The sequence below is a fragment of the Stigmatopora argus genome, chromosome 3, assembly GCF_051989625.1.
Source record: "Stigmatopora argus isolate UIUO_Sarg chromosome 3, RoL_Sarg_1.0, whole genome shotgun sequence".
In the NCBI taxonomy this organism is placed as follows: Eukaryota; Metazoa; Chordata; class Actinopteri; order Syngnathiformes; family Syngnathidae; genus Stigmatopora; species Stigmatopora argus.
The window spans coordinates 19,199,267-19,223,943 of NC_135389.1; the positions used below are offsets into that span (position 1 = coordinate 19,199,267).

The 24,677-nt window shown below is 38.0% G+C and overlaps 2 protein-coding genes and 1 long non-coding RNA gene across 3 annotated transcripts in view; 1 reads left to right on the plus strand and 2 right to left on the minus strand.

The window, feature by feature from the left end:
- Positions 1-1,468: 1,468 nt before the first annotated feature.
- LOC144071007 (uncharacterized) lies at positions 1,469-4,305 on the minus strand. The gene is made up of 3 exons (XR_013299523.1): positions 4,132-4,305; positions 3,606-3,642; positions 1,469-1,561 (listed from the first exon to the last, which is right to left on the minus strand). It is a non-coding gene; the product is annotated as an uncharacterized LOC144071007 (long non-coding RNA).
- Positions 4,306-14,155: 9,850 nt separating this feature from the next.
- On the plus strand, positions 14,156-20,115 carry pex11a (peroxisomal biogenesis factor 11 alpha). The gene is made up of 3 exons (XM_077595420.1): positions 14,156-14,447; positions 15,246-15,361; positions 17,929-20,115. The coding sequence occupies exons 1-3, from the start codon at positions 14,392-14,394 to the stop codon at positions 18,495-18,497; spliced, it is 741 nt and encodes a 246-aa protein (XP_077451546.1). The 5' UTR covers positions 14,156-14,391; the 3' UTR covers positions 18,498-20,115.
- Positions 20,116-21,292: 1,177 nt separating this feature from the next.
- LOC144070905 (RNA polymerase II elongation factor ELL) overlaps positions 21,293-24,677 on the minus strand; it is a 36,937-nt gene continuing 33,552 nt past the window's right edge. The window contains exon 12 of the mRNA XM_077595416.1: positions 21,293-24,332. Coding sequence (XP_077451542.1) covers positions 24,222-24,332 — 111 coding nt within the window. The 3' untranslated portion in view covers positions 21,293-24,221. The remainder of the gene's footprint in view (positions 24,333-24,677) is intronic.

The following is a 24,677-nucleotide window of genomic DNA, read 5'->3' on the forward strand; positions in this document are numbered from 1 at the left end:
CTGTGTGAAAATAAGCTCTTTAGAAGTGCGTTTTCTTTCTCAGGGTTTTCAAAAGACATTTTCTATCCTGTTTTAATTAAAATGATTGCGCCAAGTATATTTTTCTGTATTACCCATTAGACTACAAGTAGAAGCATGCAATCATTAAATTGAATATTTACACAACATTTCCATGACTATTTGACGCGGCAACTTCATTGACTTTAATAAGTTTACAGTTGAGAACAAAAAAACAGCCATGACATACTTGTGTAATTTATAACATTTTAAACATCATTACTCAATAACGCAATTATAATAAACAAGTTTAAAAAAAAAATCATTTTCATAAAACACCTTACCACTATTTGCAGCCAAGTAACATTTTAATAAGAATTCATAAGGAAACACAAATCATTTGTGATCTATAATTTGCCGCAAAACGCATCCAACATACGCGATAACGGTAATCCTTGCATTGAATGCACATCAAAGTGACTTTCCTTTAATGTAGGAAAAAAACACCAAACAATCACATTTATATGCAGCAGTTCATATAATGGTAATCACATCTCCATGGGTTAATATATCTTATTTCACATTCCAGATGCCATATAAAAGCTTATCTGCCACGTTTCATTAAAGCTAGTACGAGTCGTACGGTGTTTGTAAGGTTTTTGGGGGGTTTGTAAGGGGAATCAATAATCATTTATAAGGGCAGTTATCGGCAGAGGTTGACAGGTATGATTTTAGTATTGGTCCATATGTAAAGCGCACTGGATTATAAGGCGCCCTGTCTATTTTGGAGAAAATTTAAGACTTTTATGTGTGCCTTAGTCGTGAAAATAGGTAGTAGTGCCAAGAAAATTGGACCGCTAACAACTTATTAGACTTGTTAGGATGTGTTACTGTATTTTCTCGCATATAAGCCGCCTTCGCGTATAAGCCATAGCCTAAAATTGCCTTGAAATTGTTGATTTTTACAATTTCTCTCATATTTTTGTTAACTAAGTGAAATAAATTTGAAAAATATCAGACATTTTTTTGCTATCAAGAAGCTCAGAAAGAGGATTTGCAGAAATTATAATGTCCATAAATGATTTATCGACGACCAGAAAAGCTGACAATTCATTACTCGATTGATTTTGGCAGCCTAGTTGGCAGACATTCCAAACATCCGAATAAATTCGACTTGGCCCGCGGCCAAAATAAGTTGGCACACAGCCTGGAGCAAGTGTGCTTAGAGATGGCAGTTTGAGAATACAACATAATAACAACACTAATGTTAATTCCTTCTGAGCCCTCCGACTCATCATGTTCCAGAGTTGTAGGGCTGTCCAAAAAAATTAAAATTGTCAACAACCTTTTCAACAGTCTTGGGTAATAATAATGCTTATATTGTCACAGGACACAATGCTCGCTAAGTCTCAAAAGTTGAAAATGTGTTAAAGCAGTTGTCAACAGGGAGATGAAAAGCTAAAATAAGCTACCTCTGATGAATCCAATCATCATGCAACATCAACATGCTGCACACGTTCAGGAAGCTCAGAAGTCCACGATCCAATTTATATCCCCGCACACCCTATAAGAGTGGAATAGAAAAGAATGCAATTAAAACCATAATCCTAGAACATTCTCTTATCCACAACTGACATGTTAATGGAAAACTGAACTTTAATAAAGCATTTTTTCTGAAAATCGCGGTATATTGTGAAAACATACGTGATTTTATGACCACTATAGCTATGGTGACACGTTGGGACTCGAGATAAAAAGAGGATAGTGCTGGTATATAGTGAAGAGGTGAATAATCTGCGGGGATGTTCTGGTCTTTCAAGGGGGATTGTTGTAGTAGTTGGGATTCAACGTGCGTCGAGGCTTTTTTGTCACCACGCTTCTTTAGAAATCATTCATAAATGCAGTGTTGACACCACGGTGCTCAAATGGCACTGCAGAAGAGAATACACGGTAGGGTACTTGAAAATTTCTTATTTTGTCATTTTGCCCTGAAGTGATACGTTTTTTTTGTATTCCTTCACTGTCTGTCACCAATTCTTTTGAACTCCCTAAAGGCAAAAACATTCAGGCTTCATACTTTTCAACACCTTGTTGCGACCTTGCGAAATTCAATTTCTTCAGCTTTCTTGTCGCCGTCGTTTTTTTTTCCTCAGGAGGAAATATGACTTGATGCTGAAAATGCTTAAGAATGAGGATTTAGCTTTCTACCAGGCGCTTTCTTATCACAGTTAAAAATGAGGCGACGTACACTTTGTAGGTTTGAAAAGAGGGAGAAGATCCATCATTGGAGTTTCAACAATGCTTTTCCTCTTCAGGTTCACCAGGATCAACCGCTTTTGTAATATATTTTCCGGACTATAAGTCCCACTTTTTTTTCTTAATTTAGTTTGGCATGGGACATATACTCAGCTGTGATACGTTGCAGGGATTGGATTGGATAACTTTATTCATCCCAGTAGCAAGAGGGTGAGAATGCAGACACAGAAAAAGACACCCTAGACATATATAATTGGTAATAAGTAAGTGAATTAATAAATACATGAATAAATATATAAATAAATAAGCGTGTTGCTGAAAATACATATATATATATATATATATATATATATATATATATATATATATATATATATATATATATATATATACATATATATATATATACATACACACACATATATACATATACATACACATACATATATATAAGCACATATATACATACATACACAGATGTACATGCATGCATACGGTAGGTCTTAACACTCAGCCATTTGTTTTGTGGAGACATTTAAAATGTTGGTAAACAAGCGATCATACCGTTTTGTTTTGACCATAGTTATCTGATTAACTGTTAATGTTGTGGTAACAGACAAATATTGGTTAGGCTTGATAAGGTTTCATAGTAGCTAGTGAGGATTCCATGGCTCCAAGGCTATTATAGAATCCTTGACGCAATCATAGTAATTATTAGTCCAATCCTGGGGAAAAGCGTGTTGTTTGTTGCGCCCTTTGCCTTTGTGTACATAGTGTGTCTGACAGATATTGTTTGCTAAGCCTCTCCCACAAATATAAGCCTTATTGCAATTCAGCTTGACCCGCCAATCCATTATTTAAACCGCTTAATCCACAGTTGCAAAGGTGCTCGGGGCTAGCATGTACACCCACACAAAAAAATGTAAGTAAATTTCACGCAATGATCACGAAACACCAATGGCTGTACTCATTTGTAAACATAAAGCCAGATGCTAAATTTGTCTCCGTTAATAAAGACATCAGATGTTTGACACAAATAATCATCATAATATTAAAATTATGTAGTAGGTGAATAAATTATGTGTAATGGCAACGTGGGTGTCAAAATTGTCAGTGTGTGTGAATGGGGGTGTTTTCTTTTTAAAGTGGCACTACTTTTTAGGGCGGCAGATTTGGGGGATTTAAGTAATCATGATTCTATTGATTAGTCATTTTAATTATTCGAGTAATCAGATAACAAACATTTGACGTTTTGCTGAATATTTTTTTTCCTTGCAATAACTTTTGTTTTACCATTGCCTTCAAAATGGCACTTTCAAAAGAGCAGTAAATGCCAGTACAAAATAAAATACCTGAGTTCTTCTTCAACCCATACAGTGAGTCAACCACCTAGAACAACCAAACATAACATTTATCAAAAATTCACGTTTCACATTCTGTATTAATAAAATTTATGAAACACATGAAACATTTCTATTTTTATACTGCTTATTCTCACTGACGCTTATTATCAGTGCTTTATACAAATAAAATGTATCATACGGTATTTAAAAAATAAGCACATTAACTTAACTAGTGACATATTTACATACTTAGCATTTACCAGGTACCTATACTAATAGCATAGTAGTATATGAATTGTATCTGCTAGCGTAGCATTTATAACTACTAGTGTCTAGCGCTAGCCTCGTGCAAATCACTAATTAGCAAGATATTTACACAATAGCGATACTAATACCTCTAAAAGAATATACAACACTTCTAAAACTCTAATTGGGTTCTACGAAGCCTCGAACAAGTACATAGTTTAGTAAAATAACATACGTATTAGAGCGCAATTAAGCATTGAGGCTTCAATCTATAACAGACCTAGCTTACCAGAGTGATGACTCGACGAAACAGCTCGAAACATCGACATAAACGCACACTTCTTTTTCCTAACAAGTAAGCAACTTGTAGAATCGATGTGAGTTAGATAATCATTTCTTTTTATGATTATTTTATTATAATTTCATCCCGGAAACCTGCTGTGCTCATTCATGATGCTCACAGTACAAGTCTGATTCTAGCCATAGTATTCGCTGTTGCCACCAGAGGGCAGTGTATCTTTCCAACTCATTCATTCCGGTAGTATATTATCCTAACAAGGGTCGCGAGGGGTGCTGGAGTATATCCCAGCCCAACCAATCGCAGTCTTTCCAAATCAATATAACTTAATACCGAACTTTCAAAACAACCCATCATTTAGCCACTCTGATTGAAATTAATTTCGAAGCTTTTTACTAATTGAATTAAATGATTAATTGTTACAGCTTTAATATTCTATATTTTACATAAAATAACCAGTGGCAGTACACTACAATGTGCCATAAATCAGAAATATATCTTAACATGAGGTATAATTTGAAGTGATATAATGAGCTACAATTAAGTGAGGCAACTTCGTGTTTTTATAAAAGCGCCTTGCGGAGAGCAGTTTAGCAATCATTCACGACAAATATATTTTACACCGCAGGTGCTTTAATAACCATAAATACTTGCCATATTCCTAAACGCATTGCAATGAGTTAAACATCATCTTCATCATTGATTTAAACATATGCGTCTCTGAAAAATGATTACTGCCAGCACGTGCTGTATATTTTTAAGCAGCTCCAAAAAAAACACCGTAATTAGCAAAATTGGAGAATTACATTAATTTGTTATTAAAGTTGAAGATCCACTTGTTTTCTTCTTTTTTTACAATTATACAGTACAAGCATTTCTGAAATACTTGAACGGCACTTGTTTGGGAAACTAATTATTTATCTTGTCATGGTTGCTGACTAAAGAGCACTGGCATATGGAATATGTGACAAGACTCAGAAATAAGCCTAGATATTATTAATAAATATGGTAAGCAATGAAAAGAATCAGGCTAGCAATTATAGGTTTAATGTTTATTAATAATAATGTGAAAATAGCTTTTGGTACTACTGTAAGTGACTCTATCATTATAATCATATTATAATCCCATTATAATCATCATAATACACATCTGATTACATTGATTCATTTTCTTTTTTTGCAGAAGAATTCTAGTACGTGTGTTAGTTTGAAACTCTGCAAGATGTATTTTTTTTCTGCTTGTCTAACCCCTGAATATGAAAAATGTTGATTTCCCCTTAGCACAATACCAAAGCCGAATACAAAATGAGGTTCACTAATGCTGTTGTGATTGCTTATAAAGTTCAGCAACTTTATTTTCCCCACTTTTAAATTGCACATTACCAAAAGGCTATCCCACCAATTGAGAGGAAGCCACAAATCTGCATTATTTTCAATACTCAATTACTTTCAATTCCCAGCATGAGTAGAATTTTTTTACCGCAACCATTTCTAACCAAATTCAGGACAAGATGTTTCAGCTAACATTTTTCTTTGGGATTTTTTGCGTCAAAGGCGTACTGCTAATCAAAAGTGAAAGACGTGGTCATTAAAATTGTCATTTTTCACCTTGATATTTGTAAAGGGAAATGAATGAAAAGTTTAATGAGATTTAATCCGCTATAGTGCTGATGATTTGAAACGTGTTTTGATGGAAATCCACTTAAGGAAGAGCCAGAAAGCCAGGCATCAAAACAGACCTGCATTTTGAAAAATAGTTTTTGACATTTCAAATAGCTCACAAGTCAGTCCGCTTCACGGTTTATTTGTTCAGTTGTTGTTGTTTTTTCAACCTCCAGAAACAGCATTTATTGACATTTGACAGTCTTTGAAAGACGTCTAGGCTACAAGAGCAATAATGCATGCAGTTCACGCTTTTTGCTTGACGCTGTGGCAAATCTATAGAAAATTCAAGCATAATGAACACGGCTTGTTTTTTTGGACCAACATCCAGCACTTAGTAAAGCTGGGCTGCAAAAACGCCTACGCTCAGAGTTGACACCAGGGTCTCTCCAGTCCTGTGCAACCTCCCAGCTTGGCACTTCGGAAATTTGGCTTTGAGGTTTCAACCCTTAGATTATACCGGAAAACAGCTTCCTACACACGTGCGCCACTGCTTTAAACCCGATCTTACATGCCTTTTGCCTGTGGCGCCGCTTGTGTGCGGGCGGGCGGAAAATATTTCCCGTCGATTGTGCTTCCAGTCAGAGGTGAAACTTCTTGTTGCGATTGATCATTCTGAGCTGTGCTATCATATCATGTACGTATTCTGATTGTTCAGCCATCTGCTAAACACTGGGTGGCATCATCGAGAGCACACCATCGTGAGAGCGAGTTTAAGAGAAGTGGAGAATTTCCCCCCCAGATTGGCCACAGAATGAAATAAACGATTGGATTTTGATGCCTAATTGTTTACTGCAATGTATTGGAAAAGTCTACACACCACTGTTTATGTACTCTAGGGAGAGTGATAAAGAGACAGACAGATGTGTGTAGTTAGATAGGTAGGTAGGGAGGTGGGTAGATGAGTAGGTAGGTAGGTAGGTCGGTAGGTAGGTGGGTAGATAAGTAGGAAGGTAGGTAGGTAAGTAGGTAGGTAGGTGGGTGGGAAGGTGAGTAGGTAGGTAGGTATGTAGGTGGGTGGGTGTTAGGGTGGTAAGGGGGCTTAGGTAGGTTGGTACAAGGTAGGTAGGTGGGCAGGTAGGTACTAAGTTGGTAGGTAGGTGGGCAGGTAGGTACTAAATTGGTAGGTAGGTGGGCAGGTAGGTACTAAGTTGGTAGGTAGGTGGGCAGGTAGGTACTAAATTGGTAGGTAGGTGGGCAGGTAGGTACTAAGTTGGTAGGTAGGTAGGTGAGTGGGTGAGTGGTAAGGGGGTTTAGGTAGGTTGGTACTAGGTAGGTAGGTACTAAGTTGGTAGGTTGGTACTAAGTAGGTAGGTAAGTATGTAGGTAGGTAAGTAGGTAAGTAGGTAGGTGGGTAGGTAAGTAGGTAGGTAAGTAGGTAGGTAGGTAGGTAGGTGGGAAGGTGAGTAGGTAGGTAGGTAGGTAGGTAGGTAGGTGGGTGGGTGGGTGTTAGGGCGGTAAGGGGGCTTAGGTAGGTTGGTACAAGGTAGGTAGGTGGGCAGGTAGGTACTAGGTTGGTAGGTTGGTAGTTAGGTGAGTGGGTGGCAGGGTGGTAAGGGGGTTTAGGTAGGTTGGTACTATGCAGGTAGGCGGACAGGTAGGTACTAAGTTGGTAGGTAGGTAGGTGGACACGTAGGTACTAAGTTGGTAGGTAGGTAGGTGGGCAGGTAGGTACTAGGTTGGTAGGTAAGAAGGTAGATAGGTAGGTCGGTAGGTAGGTGGGTGGGTAGGTGGGTGGGTAGGTGGGTGGGTTAGGTAGGTGGGTGGGTGTTAGGGTGGTAATTGGGCTTAGGTAGGTTGGTACAAGGTAGGTAGGTGGGCAGGTAGGTACTAAGTTGGTAGGTGGGCAGGTAAGTACTAAGTTGGTAGGTAGGTGGGCAGGTAGGTACTAAGTTGGTAGGTAGGTTGGTAGGTGGGTAGGTAGATAGGTGAGTGGGTGGGTGGCAGGATGGTAAGGGGGCTTAGGTAGGTTGGTACTAGCTTGGTAGGTAAGAGGGTAGGTAGGTAGGTAGATTGGTAGATAGATAGGTGGGTAGGTAAGTAGCTATTTGGACATATGTCATTGTCAACAATGAATGCATGAAATTATTCAAAAATGTAAAAAAAAAAAAACCTTTTAGCGGCCTGACCTGACTTGTGGAAATCAAGTTGTAGATGTTTTTTTTTTTTTTTTTAAATGAGCCAAAATTGTCCCCTGCCCCACATAAAATTCCAACTCACATGAAATATTCCATCTCACCATGTTTTTCGCAGCAGGACAAAATGTAGTCAGAAAAATAGAGTGCATGTATCATGCTGCAAATGGATGGTAAAAAAAGGTGGTTGTCAGTAAATGACAGGCTTTTCTCATGTTTATATTTACAGAACGCAGCACTCCGAGTGCCTTCCCTGCATAAAACACCATGTTATCTCCAAGCAAACACATTTACAAAACAAAAGAAGACACAACTCCATTTTGAAGAATCTTCTGTTCCATTTTTAGAATCAGTTTAACCCATTGGCTGCCATTGACGGCAATAGACATCCAAACTTTAAGACTCAGTGCTGGCCATCTCATTGCAAATAGATGTCTATCTGTCAATAGCAGTGAATGAGTCCAATATCCACTGCTGCAATATCCACAATATCCAGTGTTTATCATATTTGTTATTAATAGCTGCCCGACTGCTTGACAATTACAGACTGAAATGAATTTTCGATTGAGCCTTTTTATTTCCTGTCATCTCGCCATCCCTTTTCTGAATGTTTTTATTGCTTGGTAATGATGTTGGTAACATTTCTGAATGAATAAAACATGTGAAGGAAACATTATGTATATTGGCATAAAACATCGAAGATGCATAGGACTTGATTTTGTGGATTTGTTTATGGCTAGGATTGAAAAGAAAAAGCTCGTAATGTGCATTGCAAGCTTTTAATAAAGCATTTAGGCCTCTTTGTTAAGAGCTTATACATGTTTTTTTTATTATGGCATTTGTAGCAGTGCCATTTGAACTATTGAATGTGGCTTAAATAATATAACAAGTCAAGTATTCTACAGCGTGGGTGTATTTTTAAGATGAACTTGTCGAGAAATATCGCTTTGAATACTTTTTGTTGATTTCCAGGAAATGTATGATCTACTTCGGATGAACTTAGATTGTGTTTATTGTAAAAAAATAAAAATAAATTAAAAAACTTGGCTTTAGGAAAACAGAAAAAGATGAGATACACTATTATAAGAAAATTCGGGAAACCAAACCAACTTGATTGTTTATTGCTCTAGAAGATATATATTTTTAAACACAATTTTTTTCTTCCTATTTTTAACCATTTTATTACAGGATTTATGTTTGAATTTATGCATGAATACACATTTGGTTCAACATAGTCTACATAATACATTTTAAAGTACTCTATATTGAACAACAATCATAAAACATTGGAAAAAATAAGTCAAGATAATAAATTAGTTTAAATTGAGCTGTTGTCAAGGATGGGAAATTGGAGGGGAAAAATAAGTCCCCCGAAGGCTCTAAAGTTGATTCATTTGTTTAAATTTAATTGCATTTTCTTTCCATTGTTTTTCACTTTGATCATTTGTGTTGGGTTTATTTTGGGATGTTACTACATGTTCATTAAGAAGCTATAAATTAATTTGTGCTTTATGTTGAGACCAAGTAAGCACGAGGACACTTTCCCCCACAGCTGCTTTCGAGGCCAGTTAATTGTTTTCAGGACTATTGACTGAACAGGACACCATGTTCCAGGCCGAGGCTGTTGATCTGATTGGCAATGAAGATCTACAAGGGACTCTTGAATTGCTTTGACTTGGATTCCGGCAGATGGCGATAATCGCATTATTGTTTAAAAATACGGTCGCTCTGTTTACCTTATAAAGAAATTATCTTTCCTTGTCGTGCAAATTCTTACGCAGTTGTTTTGGTTCCCGATCCGCTCGGGTCACATTGTATGGTTACTTGTGAAAAAATCTTACGCAGGTGTTTTTGGTTTCGATCTAATATGAGATTGTTGTGGCAGTTGTTTTTTGACCTTAATGGTGTTATTCGGTTAGCTTATGCAATTGTTTGAATCAGATTACATTAAATGTTTTGAGTATGGCGCGAGTAAATGGGCAGAGGAGGATGCCGTTTCTTCAGAATCATCCTGGATGAAGACGAATCGGGAGTGATTTTCCTTGCAAGTTGTTGCCGGTGTATGTTAAAGATGTCTCCCTGTTTGATTAAAGTGTATTAATAATAAATCTATCAATTTGATAATTTTAAAAACAATTTAAAACAATTAACTGCTCTATGAAATGCTCATGTGACATTGTCCATCAAATGCTAACTTACTTGGAATTTAGATGAGTAATTGGCAGACTACTAGGCTAAAAATATAACACTTGGCGAAATCTAGCTTCAAATCAATTTACATGAATCTGTCACACTTTATGTAATACTTTTTAACATCTCTCAACTCTGTATGGAGGGGAATGATTAGCATTATAATAAATCCTCTTCAAGGTCAAGATCGTATGCAAATTAATGCAACGACCTCATCAAATAATCCAACGGATTCGGAAACAATCCATTTGAACTTGACTTTCCATATTCCATGCATGGGCAGTCATTTTTTTAAAACCACAAAAGCAGAAAATTAAATGTGTGCACTTACTTTGAAGTGGTACATGGAATTCCATTATCAAGCCTTTTTTCCCCCACAAACATGATTTGCATTGCTTTAAAACGATTCAAACGTAAAGAAAGAAAGGGAATGCAAATTGAGCTCTGTTTGTTTTTATTGAGCTGAGGAAATCAGTATTGTGGGGATTTCAATGTTCACTATGCTTAATTAACTTGGAAAATAGGTGATTTAATAAGGTTGGCCAAGCTGCTTCCGTTATAGACGCACACCAAATTACTCTGCATCGGATGTGACAGTTTGTTCATAGTGAAGCTTGACTTTTAATCTAGGAACTGTTTAAAAAAACATTTCAGCAGTATTCAAAGCGCAGCAGAGAAACTAAATGAGTGCTCGCTCGTTAGAATTACCTTACATTGAAATAGATTTACCGTATTTCCTCACTATAATGCGCAAATAAAAGACTACAGCTTCGGAGGGACTCCACAGACTCACCCTTTGCATGAGTCTGTGGAGGCCCCCCGAAGCTCTTTTAGCAATAGACTGCGGCACCCTCATTGCAGGAAGGGGCGCTTCCGCGGATCCTTCCTCCCATCAGCTGTCAGGCTCTTTAACAAAACAAATGGCTGAGTGTTAAGACCTACCGTATGCATGCATATACATCTATGTGTATGTATGTATATATGTGCTGATATGTGTGTGTATGTATATGTATAGGTGTATGTACACGTATGTGTATATGTATGTATATATATCTATATATGTACTTCAGCAACACGCTTATTTATTTATATATTTATTCATGTATTTATTTATTAACTTACTTATTACCTATCTATTTATGTCTAAAATGCCTTTCCTATTTCTGCATCCTCACCCTCTTGCTACTGTGACAACGAAATTTCCCAAATACGGGATGAATAAAGTTATCCAATCCAATCCAATCCAATATGGATTAATATTAGTTGATCATTGTATGAAATTCCCTTTCAGTTCCCAGTAGTTGAGGTATAAAAGAAAATTCCTAACCACAACTATTACTACAGCTTCATCTAACTCAGGGGTAGGGAACCTATGGCTCGGGAGCCGTATGTGGCTCTTTTGATGGGTGTATATGGCTCTCTGCTAACCTGTGTGGTAAAATATGGGAAGCCCTGGTGAGAGACCACCTAAGCCCGAACAAAACAATGAGAGCGTCACACTGGTGCCGACACTATCTCTAGCGCCTTTTAAATCATATTTTTTCTTCATTATACTCTTCTGCATGCTTACTCTCATTGATACTCGTTGATTAGCAACAGTGAAAAAATATTCTTAAAATAATTCAGAGACTTTTTTTACTTTCAAAGTGGTGAAATTATTAATAAATGCACAAATTTTCATGTATTTTTACTTTTAAATTCTGAGGATGGCTCTCAAGGAATAATGTTTGAAAATATGAATTGTTTATGCTCTCTTCGTCAAAAAGGTTCCGACCCCTGATCTAACTAGTGCATTGTTTCCCAACCTTTTTTGAGCTGTGGCACACTTTTTGCATTGAAAAAATCTCAAGGGACACCACCATCGGAAAATATTTTCATTTAAAACAATAGTCGTTCTCATCAAAGCTTTATCAGCAGGAATCACATAAACCTCCAAAATGATTCCAAAATGTAATTTTTCACACTGACCTAATGTCACCAAACATTGATGTCTGCAGACCCTGAACAACTTCCGTTTCGAGTGATGCAAAAATAAGTATAGTGTCATGTTTTTAATCATATCATTTTATGACTTTTCTCCAAATATTGCTTAAATCTCCTAATTTTATGCAAAAAAACAGACTTTACGTCAGCAAAAGTTGATGCTCTAGAAATCAAACCACCACAACTACTGTGTCTTATAAAAAAATGTTAAAATGTGAAATTTTCACTTTGAATATTGACAATTCCACATTTAAATAAGTATTGGATTTTTCATCTCCGATTTGTACTTGTCATTTATAATGGCAGCAGCACAGCTTTCCATCACGTTTACGATCTTTCAATTACAAATTTGCAAAAAAAAACCTCAAAGGCAACACGAATCAATTTGGCATCGTGGATGATTTTTTTATAAGCATGAGCCATTTCTGGAAAATTAATTAGATGAAATCAGCCCATTTTTCATGCTAACTTTTATCTTTGAGATGATTATATAAGTGGAAGATGTAATTAATCATACTCATTTTGAAGTCTGTTATTCTGTGTGAATAGATTTCACTTTCAATTTCTATGTCATTTGATGTCATTTGAGTCCTTAGAAAGAATAAATGTTCCATTTGAAGTGCTTCCGTGTCCGCATTACTACGTGGCCAAAATATTTCTGGATGAGAAAACTAACGAGGCGCAGAAGCGTGAGCTGGGACAGCCTCAAATGAATTTTGTGCTTTGGGGGGGTCAAACAGTGAGGCATATATTGATTTAATATCCGGCGACCTTTGACAAAGGCTGTGAGCAACGTGAGCTTCTGAGGTGTAAATGAATCCTTGGAGCTTTCATGGGTGTTCTTTTGGATTCAGGTTGGGTTTTTTTTCAAATCGCTTTTTCATCAATGCTGGGCGAAGATCAGTGGTGTAATTAAAATGACTCTGTCACAATAAACTATGAACTACTACTAAAACTACTAAATTGGGCACCCGGCGGATGAGTGGTAGTGCGTCGGCCTCGCAGTGGAGGACTTGGGTTCAAATCCAGGTGGGTCCACTGTGTTTGCATGTTCTCTCCGGAGTTGCGTGGGTTTTCCCTGGGTACTCCGGTTTCCGTCCACATTCCAAAAACATGCGAGGCTAGCTGGTTGAACACTCTAAAGCACAGGTGTCAAAGTGGCGGCCCGGGGGCCAAATCTGGCCCGCTGCATCATTTTGTGTGGCCCGCGAAAGTAAATCATGAGTGCCGACTTTCTGTTTTAGGATCAAATTAAAATGAAGAGTATAGATGTGTATTGAATTTCCTGATTTTCCCCCTTTTAAATCAATAATTGTAATTTTTAATCCATTTTTCTGTTTTTAGTTCAAAAATCATTTTGTAAAATCTAAAAATATATATAAAAAAGCTAAAATAAACATTGTTTCAGATCTATAAAAAACTGAATATTCAGGGCTTTTAATCCATTTGTAAAAAAAAATCTGAATATTATATCTAAAATGGTCTGGCCCACATGAAATCGAGTTGACGTTAACGCAGCCCGCGAACCAACCCGAGCCTGACACCACTGCTCAAAAGTGCCCCTAGGTCTGAGTGTGAGCGTACAGGGTTGTTTGTCTCCTTGTGCTCTGCGATTAGCTGGTCACCAATTCAGGATGTCCCTCGCTTCTGGGCTCCAGCACCCCCCGCGACCCTAGTGAGGATAAAGCGGTTCAGAAAATGAGATGAGCTATTGCAAAATTGGAGGAAATTTGGGCAATGTGGAAAAAAAGCTGTCATTTTTAAGATTTTCTGCTACATATTCAACCATAATAGGAAATGAACGATCCAAAGATTGTGTTATTTAATCACAGTAAAAGTGTTGCAAGTAGGTTTGACAACGGTTCCTTGAAAAACAGAATCCTGACGTATTCAGAAACAAAAGTATGCGTCCGGTTTTAAGTTTACTTTTGGCCAAAAGTTTGATTATATGTATACTTTTTTGGTCATTGTATTCGTTTGTGGTTACCACGGTAACAGTGACGCGTTGGGTCGTGACCCTGTCTCCACTTCCGTCTGGCTGGTGAACACTTCCGGGTTGGAAAAAAAAACACACACGCACACACACCTGTTTGCCAAATCACTAGTCAGGAAAGAAACGTGCTTCAAACTTTTCCACAATTCGAACTTTAATTGCTATTTGTTTATAACCTAAAACTTCAAACTATCCGTAATTCCTCAGGTAATTTATAGCGAACATATTTGCTGTGAATTGTGTAAAATCCAGGAAGACCAGAGTGGAACAACTTGTACTAGTCAAGTAATGGAGATCTTTCAAAATGTTATCAACCAGAGTCAAGGAAGAGACCGTATTTTCAGGTACGTTTTTAATTCAAAGTACGTGACAAATTGTCGCCAATGTTACGATTTAATTTAATTTTTAGACGTAAACGACTCCACGCGCTGTTAAATTGAACTCTTCGACAGTGAACAACCATTCAAAGTTTGGCACATAAACCGTCAACTGCCTTCATGACAAAGTGACTACTATTTTGGACTTATTAAATACTGTTTTTATTTATTTATTTTGACATGTACGTGTTTCAACTATTTATTGGGCAAATGACTTTTTGGTCATTTAAAAAAAATACACATTACCAAATATTATTTTTGGGACATTATCAATCATCCTTGTATTTTTAGCAATGTAAATAAAAACTAAATTATTGAATTTGACAGGAATAAACAGTAAACACGTTAAAAGTCCATTTTTTCACTGTAGTATTTATCTCCTTGCATGCAGCTAATGTCGACAGACATCTAATTAATTTCAGCTGGGAGAATTAGCTTTAAATGCTCGTGTTTCTGTGCTATTAAGTCCAAAATAACTACCATTCAAACTGAATTAGCTGTCTAAAGCAGTCAATGAGTTAAATAAGTGCCCCATAGGGATAAAAAAAAAAGAAGTTTGTTTTATTCGCCCGTTTCAGTCAAAATGGATTGGACGTCTAGCGTCGTCAATGGCAGCGAATAAGTTAAGTGAAAACTCAAGTGTTTACATAAAAATAATATGTGGATAAAAGGGATACATGATCACTCAACTTGAGTGTTTTTCTTCTTCTTGGTAACTAACATAAAAATACATTTGAATTTTATTGTATTTTTTTCTTGTTTTAGAACAACCCAATATGCATGTGCCCTAGCTGTGTACGGCCTTCGAAACAACGCACAGCAAAAGGACCTTATTGTCAAACTCAGTAGATTGGAGGCAAACATGAGTTCTGGACGAAAGTGTAAGTACGATCAATTTAAAGTTTTAAAATGCATTTTTCATAATGTTTCAGCCGGATATTTGCAGCTTGTAGTTGACCTTTTCCTGTAGACGCCTGTCTTTTAAATCAATAATGTATTAAATAACGGAGTAGGCAACATTTTTTTATTTTTATTTTTTACTTGAAGGTTTTGTTTTGTCCCTTGGTTATTAACATATGAAAATATAAAATGTGGCATTATTATTTCAGGGTATGAGGAGGAAATTGGCAGTCATTAACATTAATTACGATCCATCTTGAGGTTGGTCGAGTGGGACGCCGACAGTCAAAATAACTTAAATTTTGCATATTAAGTGACCCTAACAATCCTACCTCATTCTCAATTTATTTACAAATTTTAACGTTGACTGATGTCATATCAAAATCTATGGTAGTGAATAAGTTAGTTAGAGGTGGGTAAAAATATGAATCTATCATCCAGTCTTTATAAGCCTAGTGGGCCGTTAGGCTTCTCTCGAACCCAGAGCCACCACACGGGATTATCGTAATATTCACGACACAAAATCGCCATTACCATATTCTTATCAATTTAACCCTTTTCATTGTATTTTATTCTTTTTTTTTGCTATCCGATTCTAAATTCTGCTTTAGAAAAGGAATGAACAAAAAGATGAAAGCCATCGAACTTGTACCGCGTTTCTGTGTTAATTTTACACACCTTCAGGAAGTAGTGTGTTAGAATCTTTAATCTCATTAGATGCTCACCACTTCTGAGGAAAACCCTTTCTATTATAATTGAATAAAGGGAAGAAAGGTAAAAAAAAGTAAAAGCTATGTCGGACTCGTGACTCGCTAAGGTGTCTTTCAACTCCACCAGAATGAATGCGTTGTGGTGAACAGCAGGACACTTTTAAGACTGTGTGAGAGTGAGTTTTGCTTTCCCCAACTTTTTTCGACTTCAAGGCTCCGGAACAATTTAAAATTCAGCAGCAGACTTGATATGAGCCTTTCATGATGATACAGGCTGTGCAAATAAAAATCTCTCCCCTCCTTTGCAATATGAGGTCGCAGTCAAATTGGCCAAACTCACTTCCTAAAGCACTTAATTTTTCTATCTAGAGTGACCTAGTCACGGCAGCCTTGAGGCTCAACAACTTCTTCAAACGTGCGGTCCGGGGGCTGGAAATGGCCCACGGGGTTGTTCTGCCTGACGGACTTTTTCACTGTGTTTCACCGGGATTCGTGTATTAACGCTTCAGTTTTTTTGGTACAACATTTTGCGTGTTACCCTCGAATAAATACAATATATGGATTCATTCATTCATTTTTTTGGAACCGCTTTATCCTCACTTGGGTCGCGGGGGTGCTGGAGCCTATCCCAGCTGACTTCGGGCAAGATCGCAGGGCTCATGGAGAAAAACACAACCAATTACTCCTAGCTAGGAGCAATTTAAAGGGTCCAATCAGCCTAACATGCATGTTTTTGGAATGTGGGAGGAAACCAGAGTACCTGGAGAAAACCCACGCAGGCCCTGGGAGAACATGCAAACTCCACACAGGTGGACCGACCTGGATTTGAACCCAGGGCAGATGTGCTAAACACTCAAACCGCCGGGCCAAGTGACCTATAAGTACAGTGGTACCTCGACCTACGATCAGCTCTACCTACGACATGCTCGTGGTACGATGAAAATTTCGATCGAATAATTCGCCCGTGATACGATCAAAATTTTGAGATGCGACCAAGCCAGGTGGCCATGACATGAGAGGCTGTTTATCATTGTAGCGCACTGTCTTTTTTTGCCGCATCTCTTTCGTGTATAACAGATATCTACGAGCACTGAACGATTTATTCAGACGTGTTTCCTCCTACGCATCGACCAGGAAACGCACAACGCGCATGCGCGGGCAAAAAGAGAGCTTTCTGGGTAATGAAGTATACTCGTGCACACAACACCCATAGATAGCCAATGGCACCCTTTCTCAGAATAAAACTTCATTACCCACAATCAATACGTGGGTAGGCTATTGCATTTCCTGTTTTCGCCCTAGCCTGTTAGCTCCCGTTGGCGGAGTGATCGCTAATTCAAGACTACTTCTCGTTGGCAAAGTGGTCGTGTGTAATCCTATTGTGAGTACATCTGTGTGCATCATTTTCGGAATATTTGGAAGGGAATACAACAGCAAACAGCCCATCGATAGCGAACGTGAGGGTGGAGGCGTGGCAAACAACTAACCCGGCCAGAACGAAGGTAAAAAAAGATTAAAACAAAATTAGAATTCAGTTTTGTGTAACGTTACATTAAACGTATGTTTGAGTGTGTCTGTATATATTAATCCAAGTTAATTTAAATATGTTTGTTCGGTTAAGAGTGCGTTGTCGTGGAAAGTCCCCCGGAAATTTGGCATGAATGTAGCCCGAGAACCAAAGTGAGTTTGACATCCCATCTCTAACGTCTGACTTTGGGTCATTATGGGCCAGGTGCCCTTCAATTTGAAAAGACGGTTATTATATTGGATGCTATTAGATGGATGTTATCCGCAGTGCACATTTTCATTCCGCTTTTTTTTCCTGCTTTTTCTGTCAGTGTTCAGGCTGGGGAACGCGCTAAATGCCATCGAGGCTGCCAAGCGAAGCGTGCGACTCCCTGACCGAGCACTTTGCCTTTGCCTTACCGCCGCCAACGTCAACCGTGCGCTCTACTTTATTTGCGACAACGCGCTTTGGGCCGGGACCGTCGGCCTTCTCCCGAATCTCGATAAGGAGCGCTGGAGCGTCGGCGCCTCGCGATGCTACCTCCTCTCGCTCGTGGCTGGCCTGATCCGAGACGTTTACGTCATCTCCCGGTTGATGGCGCAGAGGACTCGGGATGAGCACTTCATGCGGAAAATGAACGCGCATCTCGACGACCATCCCGAAGTGGCGGAAGTCATCATCCCTCATTTGGATGCCTTTCTTTTTCTGCTCTTGCATATCTTCAAATCCCATCCCGCTGTTGTCATAGATACCATCAAAAATATTTGCGATTTGTCCATCCCGTTGGACAAATTGGGGATTTATCAGTCTAATGCCGGGGTGGTGGCATTTTGTGGTCTGCTATCCTCATTGATCGGGATTATAACGCTCGTACAGCCTAAATTGAGGATGAAACCATGACCTGTTTTCCGGAAAACAGGTGATCGTGTTTCAGGGTCATTAATGCATTTTGATTGACGATCGAATCCAATCACCGCTAGGCCTCCCAGTCAAAATAAAATGGATGTCTATGGCGGCAAACAAGCTAAATAGCGTAGAATTACTCTGTCGTCAATTTTAAAAAAAGTGCAATAGTGATTTATACAAGTTTGCACTTGAGTGAACAAAACTTCCATTTCATTTTTGTACATTTATCTACTTTGCACCAAGACTGATGGAATAGAAAGTTAGCTTGCAAGGATTCTCAATTTTTACCTAATTGTGGAAAGCCATTATTATTAATTTTGCATATTAATTTTCGCCGATCATGATTTTTTCATGCATTCGCCTTTAAACTTGATTTTTGTAAAATATTGGACAATACCTGTGAAACTAAGACTCCTTTCCTTTTTTAAATTTTATTTTGCTTTTTTCAGAAAGAGGACCACAAGGTTTTAGAAAATTGATAAATTAATAATCTGGAAAATTGAATTTATATCATGTTTTGAAGACTACCTTTTCACAGCTTGGTACCTTTTAATGCTAAAATAGTGAGCCAAATGTGAGCATTCACTAAGCAACAGGCAGTAGGCATTCAAATTCTATCACCAAAACACCTAAATTCCTTATAAAAGACTGTCAAACATGGTTATTAATATGTAACTGCACTGTAATTTAGGTCATGTAAAGGAAAACAATACAACATTGACAAACTTAAAACATTTAAATGCCTAGTAGTAAATTATTTTTTGTACAAGCCGCCCTATATGTAACAGTCTGCACACGCTCCATTGAAAATAGCTTTATTTTCAATTTTTAACGAGACAACAATACATTTGTATGCCTGAAAGCTTTTTCTCACGACCCTGACGTTGGCGTACTCCATCAAAATTGCAAAAATATATTTCATTTCCCTTTCAACATCATTGCAGGTTTTATTGTAGAAAGAAAACAAATGACTACTCCGAGAGGAATTAGCGCAAAAAAACAACCAAAGTCAGTAATAAATAATAAACATTTGTTCTCCTGGGGTAGATCATTTGCTGGGTTTGGTAGACAAAATATTTTCTTTTCACATTTCGGTGTGTCAATGTTGTTCCAGTATCAACTAAGTTGGAACCAGTATGCAGGAAACTGTTATTTTGGTGCAATTAAACCCATTTTCTGGCTCTTTGAGAAAAAAAAATGAAACTCTGGAATGCTTTTCTTGCTAACCCAAGTGCTCTTATTGCATTTGACAACAGCACATTTGAAATGGCAACAGTGTGAAACTACAGACATTTTGAGCAAACCAACTTTTGCAATTTCCTTGTCATGTGAAGGCACCTTCTGTATTGTGCTACTTAAAGTAAATTAAAAAAAAATATTCCTTCATAAGGTCCCTCAACCAATTTTACAGTCTTAATCTCGTATGATTACGGATGATTTTGCACTTTAATTGACTCTACTTGATTGGCATTCCTCGAGTGTTTAACTCGTTTTTTTTTGGACACAGATGATTTGATGTTTGTAATTATCTGATGAAATGTGTAGTTATCATTTTGGTTGGAATGACATTTTTGGGGTGTGAAATATGAATAAATTGTCTTTGTGTTGACAATACTGTGTTCATGATTATAACTGAATCATATTTATTTTCATTCCAGCACAGGTGAGCGTATTTAAAGTGGAATTATAGAGGATATTTGCCAATTTATTAAACATATATTCAGGAAGATTTATGAGTCAAAGGTTCCAAAATTGTGATATGAAGCGTCTATGCACACTTTTTTTTTTAAAAACAGGTGGTTGTAAAATATAAAATGTGTAATTTCCAAATTTTCCTACCACTTCTGTGACTTCAAACCTAAATATTGTGTGTAAAATATTCATGAGCAGTTGACATTAAGGTCACGTACATTTATAATGAGCGTTTTCGACACGATAAGATGACTTGTAAAATATTTGTAGTTGAGAACATTCAGTCATGACTTAAACAGAAGACAACTGGAGACTTAAAACGGCCCTGATATGGAAAATATGTCTTTAACAATCCAGTTTGGCGGTAACCTTGAAACTTCTTTTCAATTCAATCACATGAGAATAGAATTCTTGAAAGCTGACTTGCATGTGCTTACTTTCTCTTTTCCTTTCTCTCCCAAGCAATCATTACAACAGATGTAATTTTGACACCGAAGTCTAGAAAGAACAACGATCTGATTCCAAACTGTCAAGGTGCCCCCCTTCAAGGTCAGCTTGTTTCTTATTTCCAACTAACCCTACTGCGCTTTGGACCACCATCTTTTCCACCAGGGGTGTCAAACTTCCTTGTTCTGCCTGACTTTATAGCTCATTCATACTGCACATACAGAATAATTTTTTAAAAACTTTTTCTCAACATGGGCGCTGTAAAACTAGAATTTTGTGAGTTCTGTGATTAAGTGCGCGCACTACAGTAATCCCTCAAATATTGCGGTTAATGTAGAAGATTAACATGGCCGCAACGATCCAAAAATCGTGAAGTAGGGTCATCCTTATTATAACTACTTTTTTTCTTCTTCAGTTCTGAGTCGTAGTAGCAAGAGTGGCTTTCGCTTACGAGTTTCAGCGTGGATTTTTCACATTTTTATGAACTTTAAAAAAATAAAAAAATTAATAGCAGAAAAAAGGCAAATTATGAACTTAAAAAAAATATATATATATATATTATTTTTCTTCAGTGCTGATTCCTAGTAGCAAGAGTGACTTCTGCTTACAAGTTTCAGCGTGGATTTTCACATTTTTATGACCTTAAAATAAAAATTGATGGCAGAAAAAATCGCAAAGAAGTGAATTCGCGATAAGTGAAGTCATGATAATCGAGGGAAGACTGTATTGCATAGGTCCCCAACCACCGGTCCGCAAGCTACTTAGTCCCGGTCCGTCAGAGTCAAAAATATTAACGTTTTCAATCTCGCCCTCCCACTTGAAACGATTTTTTTAAAATAATAATAAATAATTGCTATTATGCTTGGAAGTCGTTTTTTGCCATTGTGGGTGTCGTTCGTGCACCGACCCCACCCCCACACAATTTTGTCTTAAGTTGTCGCCCTCCCCATTAGCCTGTCCGCGGTGAGAAAATAGAAAGAGCTTTACCGATCCCCGTTGAGAAAAAGTTTGGGTACCGCTGCTGTATTGCACTATGCTCAATTTCTTATCCACAGTCCTATTTTACCTAAAAATGGCCTAAAATCAGCAGAGTGTGACCAATACACTCTGGAAGTAGCTTGGAAATTCCCTCAAAATTTACAGGAATTGACCTGTCATTACACCATCTAGGCCCATGAATGGCGGTACTCGGACGTTTGGTCGCCGGACGTTTGGTCGCCCGGACGTTTGGTCGCCCGGACGTTTGGTCGCCCGGACGTTTGGTCGCCGGACGTTTGACAACATGACAGAGAGTTTACTGTTGAAACCAGCTCTCAAAATTATATTCATGAACGAGAGAGTTTAATATCTAAATATCTACTGTTGAAACCAGCTCTCAAAATTATATTCACCCGGGCGACCAAACGTCCGGTCACGATGAATGGCAGCCACTAAGTTATGAGAAGTTTTATGGCCAAAAACAAACAGGTGCGGCCCACATGAGATCAAATTGGCATGAATTGGCGAACCAAACTGAGTTTGACACCCCTTCTCTACCACTGTTCCAATTTTAGCGTTATAAGACGTCACATTCAACTCATGTCTGCCAGCCACATAAAGACGACACTTCCCGTGAATACAGAAATGACAATCAAATGCCTGTGTTTACTCAAATAGATAACCTTTGTAGTACGCAGCCTGAGCTGCATCACTGAGTAACTGTGCAGGTAAACAAATCAGTTGAAAGCGGGAGGTAAGCGAAAATTGACGTGCCACTGATGTACAAAAGTGAAAGGCAATTCATGGTAGGCGACATGATGTGAACGTGGGTGATATCAGACTAAAGACAGATTTTGTTTACTCTGAGCAGAAATTCACATAATGATATTCCTTACGTCATACCTGCAAAACAATAAAACAGTGGTGCCTTGAACGCCAGTTAATTTTGTTCCTAACCTCAAGAAGAGCAACAATGCAGTTCAATAGGATAAAAAAAATATGATGAATGAATGAATTAGTTAAACGGTCATTGTGCTGCCACCAGGGTACATTATTAGATGGCAAAACAATACACGGCAGCTCCTCGTAGAGGATAAAGAATATACAATAAGACTAAGATGTGAAGATTTATTATATTGAATGTCTAAAAGTGAGGCTGAACCATTTGATTAAAAGGTTATACAGTATATGCATTGCCAGTTATGTGTTAGCTTTAGCATTAAGCTAGCAGGTTAAAGGTTAACAGGGCACTAATTTACTCTGCCATTGACAATGGCAAGGTAGTTAAAAGGGGAAAAAAATGGGGTCTTCTTTGGGGTCATAACCAGTGTAATTCCCTTTTTATTCTTTACAATTCTATAATAATAAAAGAACAAGTATAAAAATAATGAATAATAACTTTAAAAAGAAATGCAAGTTTGCCTTCTGTAGGCCACAGTTGGATATCAATTATCGGCAGACAATATGGCGATGTTTAGAGTACGGAATTTGGTCACAAGATCGGTAATCACATATTTTCAGCTCAGTCGCCATTTTTGGCTGCTGGGCGAACATGTCCGTTGTGTGGAACTACTTTTTTGGGGGTAAAAGCGGGTAATATTTGTAAACATTTTTCAGGGAAGTACCAGCGGGGCTCTCTTTTTCATTCAAATTATTTGTCATTTATGGGTTGCGTTATTTTTAATTGTCTACAAATATGGAAAGTGGATGAGCATTGGGAAAAGATTTTGAACAAAATTGGATTCAAATGTAATATACGTCAGGTTAAATCTGTGTAGTTGTTTGAAAAATTTGTTTTCCTACTTTCATGTGCAGCAAAGATTGACCGTCAGTGCCATTAAACCTTACTTTTTTTTGGGAAGAATTGTGCTCTGTTTGCCAAAAATGCTGTCATTGTGATGCGAGTTGAGTCGAGTGAATCATAAGCGCTTGAATGTCAAGGTTACACTCGGAATTAAAAAAAAAAGCTATTCGCTAGTTAGCCGTGTTACTTGTATCACAAGGCACCACTGCAGTTTATTCATCTAAGATACACTTTTCCAGAGTCTCAGCGCTGCAAAAATTTGGCCTTTGCGTTGAGGAATTCAAACAAATCAATCTCAAACGTCCCTAATTAAACAAAGTGACTGAAAGTCGGCAAAGGGCAAGTAACGAGATTCCTCTCCTTGACACGTACACGCGTACTAGTAGCACTCATTTGTTTCCCTCTAAGACTGATTGTACCATCAATTGTAATACTTTCTTACACTCAACGCCCCGCGGCAAGAGAAAGAAAAGAACCGACGACTTTTTCGACAGGAACTATAAATTATCAAATTCAGGAAAACAACAAATAAGTTTTGGCTTCCACTTGCACATCTGCCCAGTTTACAGCAGGACAATTTGCAGCCTTTACAGCACGGAAAGCATGGCGTTAAAGGGCAACATTTTGATCACAAGTCGGTGGTCCGTCCGGGCACCATCTTGGCTCCTTGATTCCATTAACACACCGAGGCGTAAAGTGAGTCATGTGTGTCAGCAACTGCAGTAGAACCCAAGTCGGTCAGGTCAGTCTTTGGGTCTACTGCCAGTATTTTTGGTCCGTTTTCAGAGCAGTTTTTACTAGGAGACTTCTTGCGCCCGGTCAAAGTCCAAAATCAGACCTTTGATATGTGACAGTTTCTGATGGAGATACTCGCATCGCTTCTTTTCTTCCCTGTAGCCGGGAAACTTCTAGAAGACAAACACAAGCAATGTACGAATGTGAGGTCAGGTCATGTTAGGCCTCGTACAAGAGCATTTTTTAAAAACAGTTTTTTACAGAGTGCAAAGGTAACCACAGATCCGCTGTTGTGGGTGGTGTTCAATGTTCCCTCTAATTTTTTGTTTGTCTGGGCAGAAAGACAACCTCCCTGAACATCATCATTGCTCGCTATGGGCACACACCAGTATCACACCTGCCATAAGCAGGTGTATGTCTACTACACATAAATGATTTAGTAATAATAAAATGTAATGATTAATATCTATGAATGGGCGGCCCGGCGGATGAGTGGTTCGCGCGTCGGCCTCACACCT

Coding starts and splice junctions, on each gene's coding strand:
- pex11a (XM_077595420.1), top strand. CDS start 14,392: ATGGAGATCTTTCAAAATGTTATCAACCAGAGTCAAGGAAGAGACCGT. Junction 14,448..15,245: donor GGAAGAGACCGTATTTTCAG/GTACGTTTTTAA, acceptor TTCTTGTTTTAG/AACAACCCAATATGCATGTG. Junction 15,362..17,928: donor CATGAGTTCTGGACGAAAGT/GTAAGTACGATC, acceptor TTTTTCTGTCAG/TGTTCAGGCTGGGGAACGCG.